The 16,300-nt window shown below is 40.3% G+C and overlaps 1 protein-coding gene across 1 annotated transcript; it reads right to left on the reverse strand.

The window, feature by feature from the left end:
- Window positions 1-495: 495 nt before the first annotated feature.
- CNTF (ciliary neurotrophic factor) lies at window positions 496-15,497 on the reverse strand. Its single transcript, XM_068255579.1, has 3 exons — window positions 15,491-15,497; window positions 15,188-15,293; window positions 496-8,610 (listed from the first exon to the last, which is right to left on the reverse strand). Exons 2-3 carry the CDS (start codon window positions 15,281-15,283, stop codon window positions 8,122-8,124), a joined length of 585 nt encoding a protein of 194 aa, XP_068111680.1. The 5' UTR covers window positions 15,284-15,293; window positions 15,491-15,497; the 3' UTR covers window positions 496-8,121.
- Between the last annotated feature and the right edge of the window lie 803 nt (window positions 15,498-16,300).

Consider the following 16,300-nt stretch of genomic DNA (forward strand, 5'->3'; position numbering starts at 1 on the left):
TTGTCTATTTGAAAAAGCCAACCCCTTGAAAATAAAACCCCTTAGGAAATTACAAAACTCTCCATAAAATCAAGATGATTTTGCTCAAAACATTTTTTTTTGTTATTTAAGTAAAAACTGGAAAATAAAAAGCCTGCTAGAAAAGGAGTTTGGACCTCAGATTCAGGTTGATGCAAGCTTGTAGGGGGGAAAAAAAAAAGAGTGGGATGAAAAAGGAGGAGGAGAAAGGAAAACGGAAAAATGCAGGCAAGGAAGAAAGCAGTGAAGAAAAGGGTGAAAAAAAGTACAGCAGGACAGTTGGAGCATCATGGAGGATGTTGCCACAGCACCAGAAAAGCAGTTTGAAGGAAACCAAAAAGAAATGGAATTTGATGGAAGGAACATAGGAAACAACAAAGATCTAACTGTAACTCGTCATTTTAAAGCTTGATTTTTTTCATTCAATGAAATAAGTTCACCTGTAATGCAATTTAAATAACCAGATCTAAAAACCTGTTGGATTGCTGTCATTATTTATTTATCATGCATAGAGGCAATTTTAGCAAGTCACAGCCCAAACCTCTTTATGAATGAACCATTACAGCCATTCTACGTGTAACAAAGCATGATAGGCAAAATGGCATTTGAAATAAACTTTTCAGATTTTGTTGTAATGTGAAAGCTGTCAATATTTATTGCCTTTTGAACATGCACATTTTAAAGCTGTGATCCTTATACTGACTTCACCAACTACTTACTGTGGGTATATTAAATAATTGCCCAGGCTTAAGTCTGGTACACACTTTCAATGATGATTGGCCAATCACTGACCAATTTTACCACCTCCATGTAGTATGAGGGTTTATCTACACAATCTGCTCATAGTATTCAATATCCTTTGACCCTCATACTAAATGGAGGAGGTAAAATTGGTCAGTGATTGTCCAATCATAATTAAAAGTGTGTACCAGGCTTTATCTGCTTCCTGACCGCTTAACGCAAAATGGTGGCAGGACAGCAGCTCTCTCGTTCCTCTGCGACGCATATATGCGTCTTCTCACGAGGAACGAGGTTTGATGGGAGCTTGCACGAGCACGCTCCCCTGTCACAGTGCGCTGGGGACCCCAGCCATCAGTCTGCCAGCAAGCGATCGGCGCTTGCAGGCTGTTTATTTTACATAATGTTTATTTTATTTATGTATTCAAAAAGTATTAATATAGCACTGATATCTTACGGCTTACGCAGAGCTGTACAGAGTATATAGTATTGTCTTGTCATTAACTGTCCCTTGGAGGGGCTCACAGTATAAGCCCTTTCATAGTCATATGTCTCTGTATAAATCGTGAAGTGTATGTATCTTAGTCTAGTGCAAATTTAGGGGTAAGCCAATTAAATTTCTTTTTTTTTTTATTAATATAAAAAAAATAGCAGCAGCAGCAATCAAATACCTCCAAAAGAAATCTCTATGTGTGAGAAGAAAAACAGGTAAAATTAATTTGGGTGCTAAGTTGTATGACCAAGCAATAGACCATTAAGTTCTTCACAAGTTGTGAAGTGCCAAATTGTAAAAAAATATCCTGGTTCTTAAGGGGCTATAAACCTCTGGGACTCAAGAGGTTAACCGTCCATTAGATTCTAGAAAATTGTAATCCTCTAGCAGTCACTTTCCAGTTTATCCAATATCAAACAGTTCTGTATAGAAGAATGGGATATGAGCACAGTCTAGGGGCCTGATTCACAAAGCGGTGATAACTCAGTTATCACGCCTAAAAGACTTTAGGCGTGATAACCTTTGCACTAGCAAAGTTATCACCGCTTTGTGCTCTAACTCGCGCAAAGTTTTGCGCGCGCAAACGCGTACGCGCAAAGTCCCATAGGGCTTAATGGGCACTGCACGCGAAGCGCGGTGTGTTGCGCGCGCGTGAGCAAAACTTTGCGCGCGGGAGCTTCGCGCGAGTTTATTCACATCACACCTAAACTAAGTTTAGGAGTGATAAAGGGCTTTTCACAGGCATGTAAAGTGCTTGCACCGCTTTGTGAATCAGGCCCTAGATGTGCAAATCTGGTAGAGAGTTGTCAAAACAGACACAAGAAATGTATTCCAGCTAACTGTGTTTCCACAAAGTACTGACACAGGGGAGGTGATACTTTAGTTATTCTGGACTTTTATTTATTTTTCTGATATGTTGCTAATATAGCTTTCTCTTAGCTGCTTTAAGTTCTATTTTGCACATACAGATGGACAAAATTATTTTGTTGAGTATGTCTTCATTTCAGGGTGTGAAAACTTAGCTATTTTAGGGCTGGTTCACACTAAGGGCTTGATTCACTAAACCGTGATAACTAGTTTCAAGGGCGCGCTACCGTTTTTGCGCGCAATCGCAAATTTTCACAATTGTGCGCAAAAATTCACGATTGCTCACGGAAATGCGCAATTGCGCATGAAAACACGTGCAAAAACGCTAGTGCGGCTTAGTGAATCAAGCCCTATGTGCGTTAAGGTTTTTTTAAAAAAAAATTAATTGCTAGCCTTTCTAAAAGCGCTTTAAAAGCGCTTGGGTAATGAAATCCTACGTGAGTGTGCTCTGGGTGATTGCGCTTCAATGCAAGGTATAGAGAAAAAAAAAAAATCACAAATCAAATGTTTTTTGTACAGTGATTTTGTGAGCGTTTTTCAGGCAAATTTACTTTAAAAGCCATTTAGTTTCGGGTCAAAGAGTGCACTACCTGTTCGTCTGCACACACAAAATCGCTAAAATGCATACAAAATTGCTTAAAAAAAAACGCAAATCGCTCTAAAAATGCCAGGAATCGTTTAAGAAAATTGCTCACAAAAGCGCTTAGCGACTGCGATTTGTAGTGTGATCTAGGCCTTAAAAGGAGGGAAATTATTTCCTATACCCACAGTCTCCACTGATTTGAAACAAGTGTGCAAGATGGAATTTTAGAGTAATGTATTCATTTTCCACTGGATGCTTGTTCTTTTCACTACTTGCTTCTTACAGGGCAGTTTGAACATTTAGAAAACTGTATGTGCCATAGCCATGCCTATGTTTCTGTCTTTACAAGTTATTGGTCAATTATAAATAACTTAAATATAATAAATAAAATAAATATTATAACTGTTATTCTGTATTAAATGTTAGTTGCTGTTATGTGTAGGGTAGATTAGAAGAATAAGGATTTGACTTCAAAATCTTTATGTGGTCAAATCTGTTTAAAGACTTTAAGAGTACCTGTCATGTAGCTGTAGACAAACAACGATAAGGGATGGGAAGTGTACATGGTTATTTTTTTTTCTTTTTCAATCTTTTTTTGTTTTTCTTGAAGTTTTAGGCTTCAATATCTGAGCAGAGATCTCGATGTTCGGATACTTACAAACATGCATGTTTTACATGCTGACGCGGGCATTTATAATATAGCCTGTTTTATAAACAGGCAGCTTCAGCATCCCAGCTCCCGTATGGTGATACTCAGAGAGGGAAAGTGGGAAACCACAGTGGTCCGGTAGGATCTTTTGTCTCTTTTCCCTTAAAGTGGGCCTGAACGCTTGCACAGGAGACCAGGAAAACACAGAGAAATCCCCTCTGTGTGTTTATAGAGAACAGCCTGTCTAATTCTTCCTTCTCAGCAAGTAATCAGTTGGTGTAATTTGAACTGTCAGCTGTCTGCCCACTCTGCTGAATTCTGAGCTAATATGTAAACACAGTAGGTTAACCCTTTCTGTGCTCCCAGGATGTAACCACTCTGCAGAACGTCAGTAGCAGTTCTATAAGCTGTAAATAGGAAATGTTTTTCCTTAAAGGATATTATATGGTTTCTTATATTTTAGAGCAGAGAGGAAGCTCTGAGTTTAGGTCCACTTTAAGCAGCAGTGCCTAGGGGAATCTACAACCATAAGATGCTCATCTTATGCCGATAAAAATGGATAGAATGAGTTACTGTTATCTCATGTCTTTTGGAGTAGAAAGTGTCTGAGAAAGTAAAATAATAGTCAGCAAACACCCCTATACACACTTTCTTACAGTGAATTAACTAGCGTTCCCGGCCAAAGCACTACTTATTTGTGCAAATAATTATACATTACATTTTACACACACAGTAATTAGAAATGGGTCACACATATATACTGTATTTTTTGGACTAGAAGACTCACTTTTTCTCCCCCATAGTGGGGGAAAAAAATCACTGCGTCATAGTCCTAATGCAGGGAGTTCCTGACTTGTGAACACCTGCCAATACGAGCCTCTAACCTGATGCAATGTCGGGGACTCCCTGTACTGTGTCCATGCAGAGGAGGACACAAAGGGGTGTAGAGGAGGACACAAGAAGGACACAAAGGGGCATAGAGGAGGACACAAGAAGGACACGGGTACAAATGGAGGACACAAAAGGGGCATAGAGGAGGACAGAAGGAGGACAGAGGGGTACAAATGAGGGACACAGGGGCATAGAGGAGGACACAAAAAGAACACAGGGGTACAAATGGAGGGCACAAAGGGGTGTAGAGGAGGACACAAGAAGGACACATGGTTACAAATGAGGGACACAAAGGGGCATAGAGGAGGACACAAGAAGGACACAGGGGTACAAATGGAGGGCACAAAGGGGTGTAGAGGAGGACACAAGAAGGACACATGGGTACAAATGAGGGACACAAAGGGGCATAGAGGAGGACACAAGAAGGACACAGGGGTACAAATGGAGGGCACAAAGGGGTGTAGAGGAGGACACAAGAAAGACACATGGGTACAAATGAGGGACACAAAGGGGTGAAGAGGAGGACACAAGAAGGACACAGGGGTACAAATGGAGGGCACGAAGGGGTGTAGAGGAGGACACAAGAAGGACACATGGGTACAAATGAGGAACACAAAGGGGCATAGAGGAGGAAACAAGAAGGACACAGGGGTACAAATGGAGGGCACAAAGGGGTGTAGAGGAGGACACAAGAAGGACACAGGGGTACAAATGAGGGACACAAAGGGGCATAGAGGAGGACACAAGGAGGACAGAGGCAGACACACGGGGGACACAGGAGGACAGCGGAAGACACAAGAGGTACAAGGGGCACGAGGTACAAAGGGGGCATAACCCACAAGATGCCCCTTCACCATGGATGCACCAGGTTTTAGTATATATTTTTTCCTCTGGTTTTTGTCCTGTAAAACTTAGGTGCGTCTTATAGTCCAAAAAATATGGTAATCTTTACTTATTATGATTAAAATACGTGTATACAGCCAGCACACCCAAACTCAGTTTATTATATACACAAAAGTTCAAAGAAAACATTTCAAGACCACTGACCTGGGGATTTCTTCATCAATGCAATAATTCAAAGAAATATGTGTTAATGTGCATATGGGTAGTTCTGGAAATATGTACATTACTCTGCAAGTACCTGAAGGTGCATTTCTTTGAATTATTGTTTTGCTAAAGAGACCCTCTCAGAAGTCTCAAAATACTGGCTTGGTTTAAATCCTTTGTGGATAGAATATATTGAGTTTTTGGGATCACTGACTGTTATAATTTATTTAAAAATGAAAGTGTAACTGAGATGGTAGAGAAAGTAGTCTTTAACTTACTTGGAGGTTCTTCCAGCCCCCTAATCATACATCTGAATTGAGGTCCTCCAGGTCCCCTCCGTTAAGCTGCTGTCAGTCATATTAAAGTCAGCAGCTGGCTGAGCCATGCAGTGTGGCACATGCACTGTCCTGGCCATGTGCCTCCTCAAATCAGGCTCCCGTCACAGGAGCATTCTGTGCACTTGCAGTTTGTAAACTCTTGCTACTACGCTTGTGCAGAAAGCTCCCTGTCACGGGAGAGTGATCAAGGAAGCGTGCAGATGGGGACGCACATGAGCAGTAGAGGACTTTAATTGGGCCGACAGCTGCACAACAAAAGCCCCCTGGAGGACCCCGAGGGAGCTGAAAGACTATGGGGGCTAAAAGACGCGCCAGTAAAACAAAAATATAACTCCCCCGTCCCCATTTTAGGTTCACTTTAAGAGTGGTGTCTTCCACCTGAACAGCCTTGAATAACCATTTTTTAACAACTGGCATAACTACAGTGAGTGCATGGAACACTACTTCATTTAAAATACATATATAACATCAATAACAATGTAGCTAAAACAGCAGGACAGTAATTGTTCCACTAATGCAGTGTCATCAAAATAGAAAAGCATTCTGAGCTGCTACTCATGCTATGCAATAAACAGCTGCTGCCTGGGGAACATTTTTTGGCCCAGTGCTGCTATTTCCGAGGCATAAATACATCTGCAATATAACTCTCAATAAAATGTAATTGAGAGATGCTTATCATCGTTATTTAGCTATAACCACCAGCCTAATCAAATATTGATACATTCTCAGACCTGAAAAGCCCGAAGATCAAGAGCAGATCAATTTGTAGTTTAAAAAGCAATTTATCGATTTTAGCTCATCAGAGACTTTTGTAGTGGTTAAATCAAAGCACTAGTACTGGGGTACAAGAGAAGAAAAAAAACATTCCGCATGAAAGAGCATAATATAATAGTAGTCCAATATAGCTCACCTTTTACAAAATAATTAAACTGTAATCAAGGATAAAACAATGTATGGATCTCTTGTGATAGAAAATGGGCAAAATATGTGCAGCTACTACAAAAACTCAATGTTAGGAAGGGAGAGATCGTATTTCATTGTTGATCTGCACTTGTCCCTCTTACCACCTCACTTGGGGGCTTCTATGCAGGACTGCTGTCCACCAAAAATGGATTAAGATGTAATGGGGCTCAAGGCAAGGTAGTTGATTTGGGGCTCCCTTGTGGTGTTTTTGGTAAGCTGATGTGAAGAGAGATCAAATAAGGTGGCAGGTGGGCCCCACTAGCCCCCAAGCATCTGCCTAGGTTGCCTGGTGGATGATCCTGCTCTGCTGTCCACCCAGTTTGAGGAACCAGTTTTTTTTGTTCTACTTTTATTGAACATTCAAATGAATATGTTTGGGGAACATCAATGCTAGTTCCCAGTCTTGTTGATCCATGGATGCCAAATTGTCATATTTAATCTATAAATTGTTAGTTTAAAGCGTAAAGTCAGTTTTTGTCAGAAGGCTGCAATGTGCGTCTTGGCCGATGCTATAATTTGTTGGATACGTTTATGTTTAGCAAAAAAACAACATTGTTGGGCTTATCTCCTAAAAAGAAAAACATAGGGATCTAGCAAGACAATGGTGCCAATTTTTTGACTAGCATATCACTTTATGACTGGATTCACACACTTGGTGTTGCATAACGCACAAATAAAGTGAGTGAACAGCAATGGACACTGCCCCATTTATAGCACACATGTTTCTTCAAACACAGGGGGGCATAGAGGAGGTACAAATGGACAGAGATGGTACAGTGTTTCTACTTATGGACAGATACAGGTTAAGGACAAACCTACAGTCCCCATCTCATTCGTTAACTGTATTTTGCAATGTGACCTACCTGTATTCTGCAATGTAACTGAAATGTACCCTTTGACTAATCAACCTGCCCAAGTGATAAGCAATCACGTGTCCTGAAGTGTCCACATGCACTGTTTGGAGTTCCAACAGTACTTAGTAAGACAAAAATCTATGGATCAGTTCATAGTATAAGTGTCTGAGGAGAAATAATAACATTTGACTGAACTGGTGGTTATAGCTACATAAACAGCACATGCATCCATCAACCAACATTGATTCAGAGCTTGAGTTACATTATGTATGGATGTGTACCTCTGAAGAAGCGACCAGGGGATACACAATACTCCTTAGGACCTGTTTTGTTTTTGATAACAACAGTATTGCATTTTTGAAACCATTATTGTCTTGATGTACATTTTATTGCAGTTTTATTTGTATTTTACAGATATTAATGGCCTATTTCCATTTACTGCACATGTAAAATGTGCAGTATTTCCATACACACACAGAAAAAAAATACAGCATTTTGCAGGGAATGCTTGTCATTTATCTTTTAAAGCATATCATTTCCCCAAAACCTTCATGAATGAAGATCCTGTTTTTTGTTCTCTTCTTTCAATATGATGTTATTTAGTAAGGTAAGGTAATCTTTACATTTTGTACATTAGTAATATCCCTCTTTATCTCCTCCTCTCTGCTTTTCCGTGTCAATCATTCACCATTCTCTTCAGCGGAGGACTCGGTTGTGGAGGACTCTGTCTTGCTGGCCAAGTTCTTCTGCTCATTCTTTAACTTCCTTAAGTCCCTGACACTCCTCAGGGCCCACACAGATAGCTCAGCCAAGACATGGTATCCCCTAACCTTCATTTCAAAGAGGCCTCCTGATCCATTATCCACATCATCAGTGCCATTCAGAGACTCACTTGTCAGGCCCATGGTGGCCCCAAGATACTCTAGTTGTGTCCTCAAGGCTGTTACATTTTCCAGCAGGTTCAGAAGACCGCCGTGCAGCTCACTTTCTTCATGTATAAGACTTTCAGCCTGATCAGTTATCACTTGCATTAACCTTTTCTCCAAATTTATGTAAGCAGAGATGTTGGCCAACAAACGTTCCTCCATAGCTAATTCCAACCAGTTGGCTGAGCCAATGGATGCACTCCCTCCAGGTACGTCAAAATGTGGTATCCCATGGGCCTCTACCTGGAAGGATAGGAAATTGTAAAAATGAAATGTGTATGGCTGTGAGAAGATTCAAAAACAAACAAAAACACAACAATAAAATAACAGCCAACTCTGACAAATCAACCTTTTTGATGTAATATGCACATCCAGAAGGATATAAAGAGTCTCTTATCTTTGCACTTTGATGAGAATCAAAAATAGGAAACAGGAGTTGCAAGCATATATGAACAAATCATTTTTATGAAAGCTTTTGGACAATGTATTGGGTAGTTTATTGTGCTTCAGAAGTCTGCACTATATAAAATGTAAAAATAGATAAATAAAACATTTACAAAATGTTATCAGCCACATTCTAGGATCACAGAAACGTTTACATAAGCTTCCCTTCCGAAAAAAAAAAGATGGGAGGACAAAATTGAGTATACTGTCTCAGATACCCAGTGACAAAATATTTTCATATTCGATCGGAAAAGTTCCCTTAGCACTAATACTCTGGAACAGAAATTCAGAATGGATGAGCAGATGGCACAGACCTGCTCCTCACACCTTGAATGTGATAATAATAATGTCAATATTTGTATGGTTATTTTTTCCTGTCAGACTCAAAAGCGTTTTGAGGCAGCCACTAGAGCGCACTCAGTAGGCAGTAACAGTGTTAGGCCTGGAACCCACTAGAGCGATTCAAACCGCTAGCGATTTCCCTAAACGCTCAGCTAATGTTAATGGATGGGCCAAATTCCACTGGAGCGATTGCGATAACCAAAACGCAAAACATTCAGCATTTTTAGCGTTTAGCGTTTGTGTTTAGCGTTAGCGTTTCTGCAATGTAAAGTATATAAACGCTGGCATAATCGCTCATCAAAACCTACACAGAGCGATTTTGCTAGCGTTTTGAAGTTACTGCACACTGTAAAAAAATTAAAATTAATTGAAAGGACCAATCAGAATTAAAAACGCTAATCGCTACACAATCGTTGGCAAAAACCTTATACTTTTTAAAATCGCTACCAAAAACGCTCATGAAATCACTTACAAAACGCTAACACAAAACGCTAGTGATTGCGATTAGCGATAGTGTTTTGTAGTGGGTTCCAGGCCTTAGGGAGTCTTACCTAAGAACTCCTACTGAATAAATGCAGGCTTACTGAATAGGAAGGGCTGAGATTTGAACCCAGGTCTCTGATATCAGAAGCAGAGCCACTGAGATGATGCCTAGTCTCTCTCGCCCTTTGTGTTTTTGATTTTGTTACACATTTATTCATATTAATTCTTTCACTGCTATTACCGATTCTGTACTTTGTACTTATTCTGTATTTTGTTCCAACACTGTATTTTGTGTATTGGTGTATATTATTGTCTGTATTATTTTGTACCCCATGTTTGTTTCTTACTTTGTACAGCACCACTGAATATGTTGGTACTTTAACCACTTGACCTCCAAGGGTTTTTAAAAATAATGAAAATGTATTTCATTTTTCTATAGGAAGGTGTATAATAGGGTATTTGGATGTGGTTTTACTTTTTGGCCACAAGACGGAGATACAGAGTTAGTGTGTTCTAAAAATAGAAACAGAACCAAGTATTTATTATTTATTTATATTTGTGTAAACATACTCTATCTGGTGGTGGTAAAGTAGTTAAAAAATCAATAATAATAATAATAATAGTCTGTTGGAGATGCTGGAGAGACCAAGATAAGCTGGTTTGCTGCACATACTTTAGTCCTGCCCCAACAGGTGGTGGCGTCTTACGCAGCAACAAACCGTATGCTGTGTGTTAACCTGGTAACGTGTGCGTTTACAGTGACAGTGAGTCACACTTTCTGTATGCTTCACTGTATGGTTGCACCGCAGCAGTAACGTGTGTTGCATTTCTGCTATGTTGCAGTTGTACATTGCAATAGCTAAAGCATAAGAACTCACAACACAGTATTAATTAATCTCATAAATTGCAAGAGCTATAACTAAAATAAACAAAATGGCAAAAGTGAGAGGGTAAAATTCAATAGATTACAAAAATATTTGGGACTAACTTTTAATGGAGAAAAAAGGACTGAAGTTCCATGGTTTGGACAGATGGATGCTTAGATAGATTCTCTCTGGTCAGTTCATAGACCAATAGGAAACCCCCGCAGCTAATTCAAATATGCTTTTAGTGTGGTTCCTAGTAGTATAGGGAGCCCCAGCAAAAAACATCTTTCAATTTTCCCCCAGGGTGGTGGTGTGGGAGTGTTGGAAGATTTCATGGAGATTCTGTAGTAGTCAGAAGGGGAGCAACAGACGACGTTTCAAACAAGGGGTAAGAAAATGAACAGGAAGGCTTTGTTCACATTACAAACCGATAGCGCAATCGCTGATCGATTTGTTGAGCGATTTTAAAAGCACTTTGCGCTTAGAATTGCGCTTTTGTAAGTGCTTTTGCTGAGCGATTAATTTTGACACTTCTTGATGTCAGTCAGGAAGTGAATTCTTGTACCCAGAAATGAATAAATACAATGTATTTATTCATTAAAGCGCTCGGGAAATCCAAATTCAAAGGGCCTTTTCAAGCACTTTGCGATCTCCTTATACTTACTACTGAACACAAATGCTCAGAAAATGGTACAGGAGCCGCGTTTGTGATTCAATAGAAAACGGAGCACTCATATGAACACCCCCATAGGAAATCATTGCACAAGCACTTTTAGAACAATTTTGAAAATTGCCAGCGCTTAAAGAGAACCCGAGGTGGGGTTCTTAGAATGAAATCAGCACACCGAGGCTGGGTCTGCCTATACAGCCCAGCCTCTGTTGCTTTCTCAATCCCCCCTAAGTTACCCCTGGGCTCTGCTATGCACCCATAAATCACAGGCACGCTGTCGACACGCAGTGTGTCGCAGCGGGCTGTTTACCTATGTAGTGTCAGTCTCGCCGCTCCCCCTGCCTCCTGCATAGCTCCGGTCCCCGACCGCGTCCCTTCTCTCCCCGCTGATTGGAGAGAAGGGATGCGGGCGCGGACCGGAGCTATGCAGGAGGCGGGAGGAGCGGCGAGAGTGACACTAGTTAGGTAAGCACAGCCCGCTGCGTGTCGACAGCGCGGCTGTGGTTTATGAAAGCATAGCAGAGCACAGGGGGAACTTAGGGGGGATTGGGATAGCAACAGAGGCTGGGCAATATAAGAAGACCCAGCCTCTGTGTGCTGATTTCATTCTTAGAAACCACCTTGGGTTCTCTTTAAAGAGACACTGAAGCGAGAAAAAAAATTATGATATAATGATTTGTGTGTGTAATACAGTAAGAAGAAAAACATTAGCAGCAGAGACACAATTCTTATATTGTTTCCAGTAAAGCAAGAGCTAAGAAACTCCAGTTATCTATGCAAATTAGCCATTGAGCTCCACGACTTTCAAAGTCACACAGACCCTTGAGATAATAAGCTTTAAAAAAGACAATGTATCTTTTTTCCCTCTGCAGGGAAGATTTTACAGAGCAGGCTAGTGAACTTTTGAACCCATTTAGAATGCTGAGTAGTGTCTAAACTGCATATATTAGAGAATGATGCAATGTTATAAAAAACACTATATGACTGAAAATAAAAATATTAGAATATTTTCTTTACTACTAAAATTCTAGTAATTATCCGTATTACACAACCAATTCAATTGATCATATTTTTTTTCGCTTCAGTGTCGCTTTAAAAAAAATTGAATTAAACTATAAGGAGTGCAATAAAAACTGTAAAAAAAAAAATTGGCTGGAAAAGATGGAAGCTGAAAATTAAATCAATAGGGACATCAAATCAAATCCAAAGAAGTTTTACAAGTATAAAAAAAACAACGAAAAGTGGACTGTGTAAAAGATGCAGTACGGAACTCAATCGTGGATGACCAAAGAGCTATTGAATGCTTGCTAATATTCTGTCTTCACAATCATCGTTGCATATTACAGATGCGGAAGGGACTCCAGTCTTCCAATTTAAATATTAAATACTTAACGCAGAAAGGAGTGCAGGCAAAACTAAATAAAATCAAAGCAGATAAGGCAAGTAGGGGGGGGGGCAGATGATTTACATCTTTGGGTGTTAAGTGGCTCTTTCAAGTGGCCCAAAATGTTGTGCTTGTCTGCATTATGCACACTGCATAATAAAAGGAATTAATCCATCATTTTGGTTGAGCTCAGGTCATATCTACTTTCATAGTTCTTGACAGGGATGGTGGATCACTCTGAGGGACCTTGGTGCTCCTACACTACACAGGATCATTGCTATTTGGTCTCTTTCAAGTGGGACTGGAGTAAAGCCTATGCTTTCCCATCATTATTTTAGAATGCAAAAAAAATCAGATCCTGGAAAAGACCTGTAAGTTTAACATCAGTCATGTGTAAACGTAAGGGTTTCCTAAAAGATGCAATACAAGACTTGGCAGAGAATGATCTAATTTCTCAGCATCACCATGGGTTTACTAAGGACAGGTCTTGTTTGGCTAAAATGCAAATATGAATAATGGGAAAGCTGTAGATGTGATATACTTGGACTTTGCAATAGCCTTTGATACTATTCCCAACAACAGTATGATGCAGAGGTTGAGGACAGTAGAAAAATCTGTACATGAATAAATTGAACTGGCTAATGGCAGGCAAAGAGTTGTGGTCAGTGGATCATATTCAAAATGGGTGGAGTACCACTGGGGACGATGCTGGGTCCAATACTCCTAAATTTATTTATTAATGACCTAGTACAGTGGTTCTCACAATTTCTCAGAGTAGGGCACCCTTGATGACTGACATTTTTTCAAGGTACTTTTGGTAAAATCAAGTGTGTGTGGACAGGACAAGTTCCCCACCTGCTTATACAGTGGCTTCCTTGGAGGTAACCCAATTTTGTGAGTATAATGTCATATACTTACACACCTATTCACCATTAACCAAACTTACTACACGATAGTGGGCTCCCGACGTTTGTCTCTTTTTTTGTTTTATTCCCACAAGTGATGGTCTCCACCATGCTGTGTTCTAGATTTAGAGAGGAAGAACACTCATTACCAAAGCCACACCCATAGGAAAGAGTAAGTGAAAAGGTGGAACTCTTCTGTAAGTGTAACTAGTAATTTGGCTGTGAGCTACTACTCAAGTCTGAGAAATGATGCAGCTCATATCATACGTTTTAAAGGGTATGCGAAGTGAAAAGTTTAAACTTACCTGGGGCTTCTTCTTGTTCCCTGTAGACGCTCTGTTCTCTTCCTGTTCCACTCGGCTCCCTGCAGCAGCTGTAGCCCTAGGAACGCTGGCCGACTCAGCCAGTCACCGGCCACTGCGCATGGACGGCTCTGCGCTTCATTAATTCCACTCTTCCTCGATCACTCTCTGTAGCACAGAGTGATCGGCACATGTGCAGTTGCAATTTTTACGGAGGTGCGCTGCTGCAGGGATGAGAGCAGAATGACATCGAGGGACTAGAACGGCTACAGAGGGTTAGAAGTAGCCATAGGTAAGATAAACTGGGGGAAAATGTTCACTGTATATTTTCCTGCTCACATACATATACTTGAACAGGACAGAAAAGTTTACAAATACATTATAAAATGAATAGCTAATTTGCAGCATAACAGAGACATGTCTTCTTTGAAAATATATGTAAACCTTTCTGTACTGTTCAAGTTCATATAGGTAATCAGGAAGTGTGTTCATAGTGACATAAACAGGGGCATAGAAATGGCACATGGGAGCTCAAAGTACATCTCCAGTAGTTATGCCACTAGGGAAAAGTGGTGTCAGTAGGCATCAGCTTATCATGCTTATAGGGTAATCTGGGTCTTTGTGGTCTAATGAACTGGGTATTCGTGATGCACTAGCACAAGCCTGTAGTAACAGAAGAGCATTGCTAACACAACATACAGCTAACATAAAAAAATGGGATAGGGCTTGGACCAGTACAACAGAGTAACCAAGCAGCTCGAGGTCACCCTCTGTTGTACTGGTCCAAGCCCTATCCCATAGAGCCATATCAACCCCTGCCATGCACCGAAGAGGACTAAAAGTCTGAAACAGGCTGTCTACATGTGGGGTTGATGTGGCTCTGTAAGATTTAAAGCTATAGGCGTGCTATACACCAGCAGATTTGGATACAATTCTGGCTTCAGGGACATGAAAAGATTATTTGCATATTCAGCAGCGGTGCATTGTGGGTTACCACAGATGTTCACTTAAATTGGAATTATCGCTAGTACCTTCTGTTTTAAGAAGGCAAATCACAAGGTAGGCAAACAGGTAGCCAGTAGCCTTTTATAGGCAGCTGCCCCCTTTAGCTAACCATCCCCTTTAGGCAGGCAGTGACCCTAACTGCTTTTTAGTAGGAAGGCTTTTTGGTCTCTTTTAGTCCCCTATACTTTCCTAGTGGTTTTGGGTCATCCTGAGCTGCTTGGTTACTCTGTTGAAGAAAAGAAGAAAGAAAAAAATATTCCAAGTCTTTTTTGTCCCTTGTTTATCATGTTTTAGGCAAATGATCTGTCTTAAGAGTCAAGATTAACTTTAATTTCCATCCTAATTCTATTGAGAGGATTCTTAAATTAAAGCTCATAGTGAATAAGGCAAAGCAAGACAGTTAGTAGCAGATATCTCACATATTTGTCCTTCAGGTGCACAAGATCCTCCTTGATTTGGTGCACTTGTTGAATAAGCCGTGAGTAGTGGTCCTGTAGCGCCACTTCGGAATCCATGATGGGAGAGCTAGTACAGATTTGATAGAAGATGGTAAATGTGCTGAAAAGTCAGCAGCCTTTTATAACAGGATTGTCAGCAGCAGCAACTGCAACAGCGAAGCAGCGTAGGGGGGAAGAGAGAAGAGTGAGGGCGATAGGGGGGAGAGAGAAAAAGAGAAAGAGATTGACTTAGTGACAGAGTGCAGCATACATACAGACACATACCGTATCAACAGTCTCTAATCCCAGAGATTAGTGCTGGAATGTTTCAGTGGTGTTCCAGCTAGCAGAGGGATGCTGTGTGCCTATGCACATTCATACAATAGAGGTGAGCCATCACATGAATACATGGAAATACCCAAATCTGAGTTCCTGATAATACAGACAGTTTTAGCATCTTAGATACATTATCTTAAAGTGTAACTGTCCGGCATAAAATCAAAAATCCATTCTTTATTTTTATCTGGTAAACAAGTAATAAGGATGCTAACCAGGCAATTCAAAAGTTAAAATCACTATTAATTTTCTTGCTGATAAATGATCATTCCCCAGTTTACCCGACTCTTATTTGGTACATTGCCGCTCAAAGGAAGTTGCAGGGCATGCTGGGTTGTCCACTTTTGCTTCTGTACATTAGTTTAGTCTGAGGGGAAATAAAGAAGCAAAGAAAAGACAACCCAGCATGCCGTGCAACTTCCTTTGTGCGGCAACGTACCAAATAAGAGTCAGGTAAACTGGGGAATAATAATTTATAAACAAGAAAAGTAATCGTGATTTTAACTTTTGGATTGCCTGGTTAGCATGCTTATTACTTGTTTACCAGATAAAAATAACGAATTGATTTTTGATTTTATGCCTGACAGTTACACTTGAAGGCCTGTTCAAAACTTTGCATTTAGAAGCTACATGCGATTCAGAGCATCTATTTTAGCAAGCTTTTATTTCTACTTTTCATTTTAACCTCCTTGCCGGTCTAAAAAATCCGGCAAGGAGGCAGCGCCGCACTTTTTTTTTTTTTTAAATCATGTAGCGAGC

The sequence above is a fragment of the Hyperolius riggenbachi genome, chromosome 10, assembly GCF_040937935.1.
Source record: "Hyperolius riggenbachi isolate aHypRig1 chromosome 10, aHypRig1.pri, whole genome shotgun sequence".
Classification (NCBI taxonomy): domain Eukaryota; kingdom Metazoa; phylum Chordata; class Amphibia; order Anura; family Hyperoliidae; genus Hyperolius; species Hyperolius riggenbachi.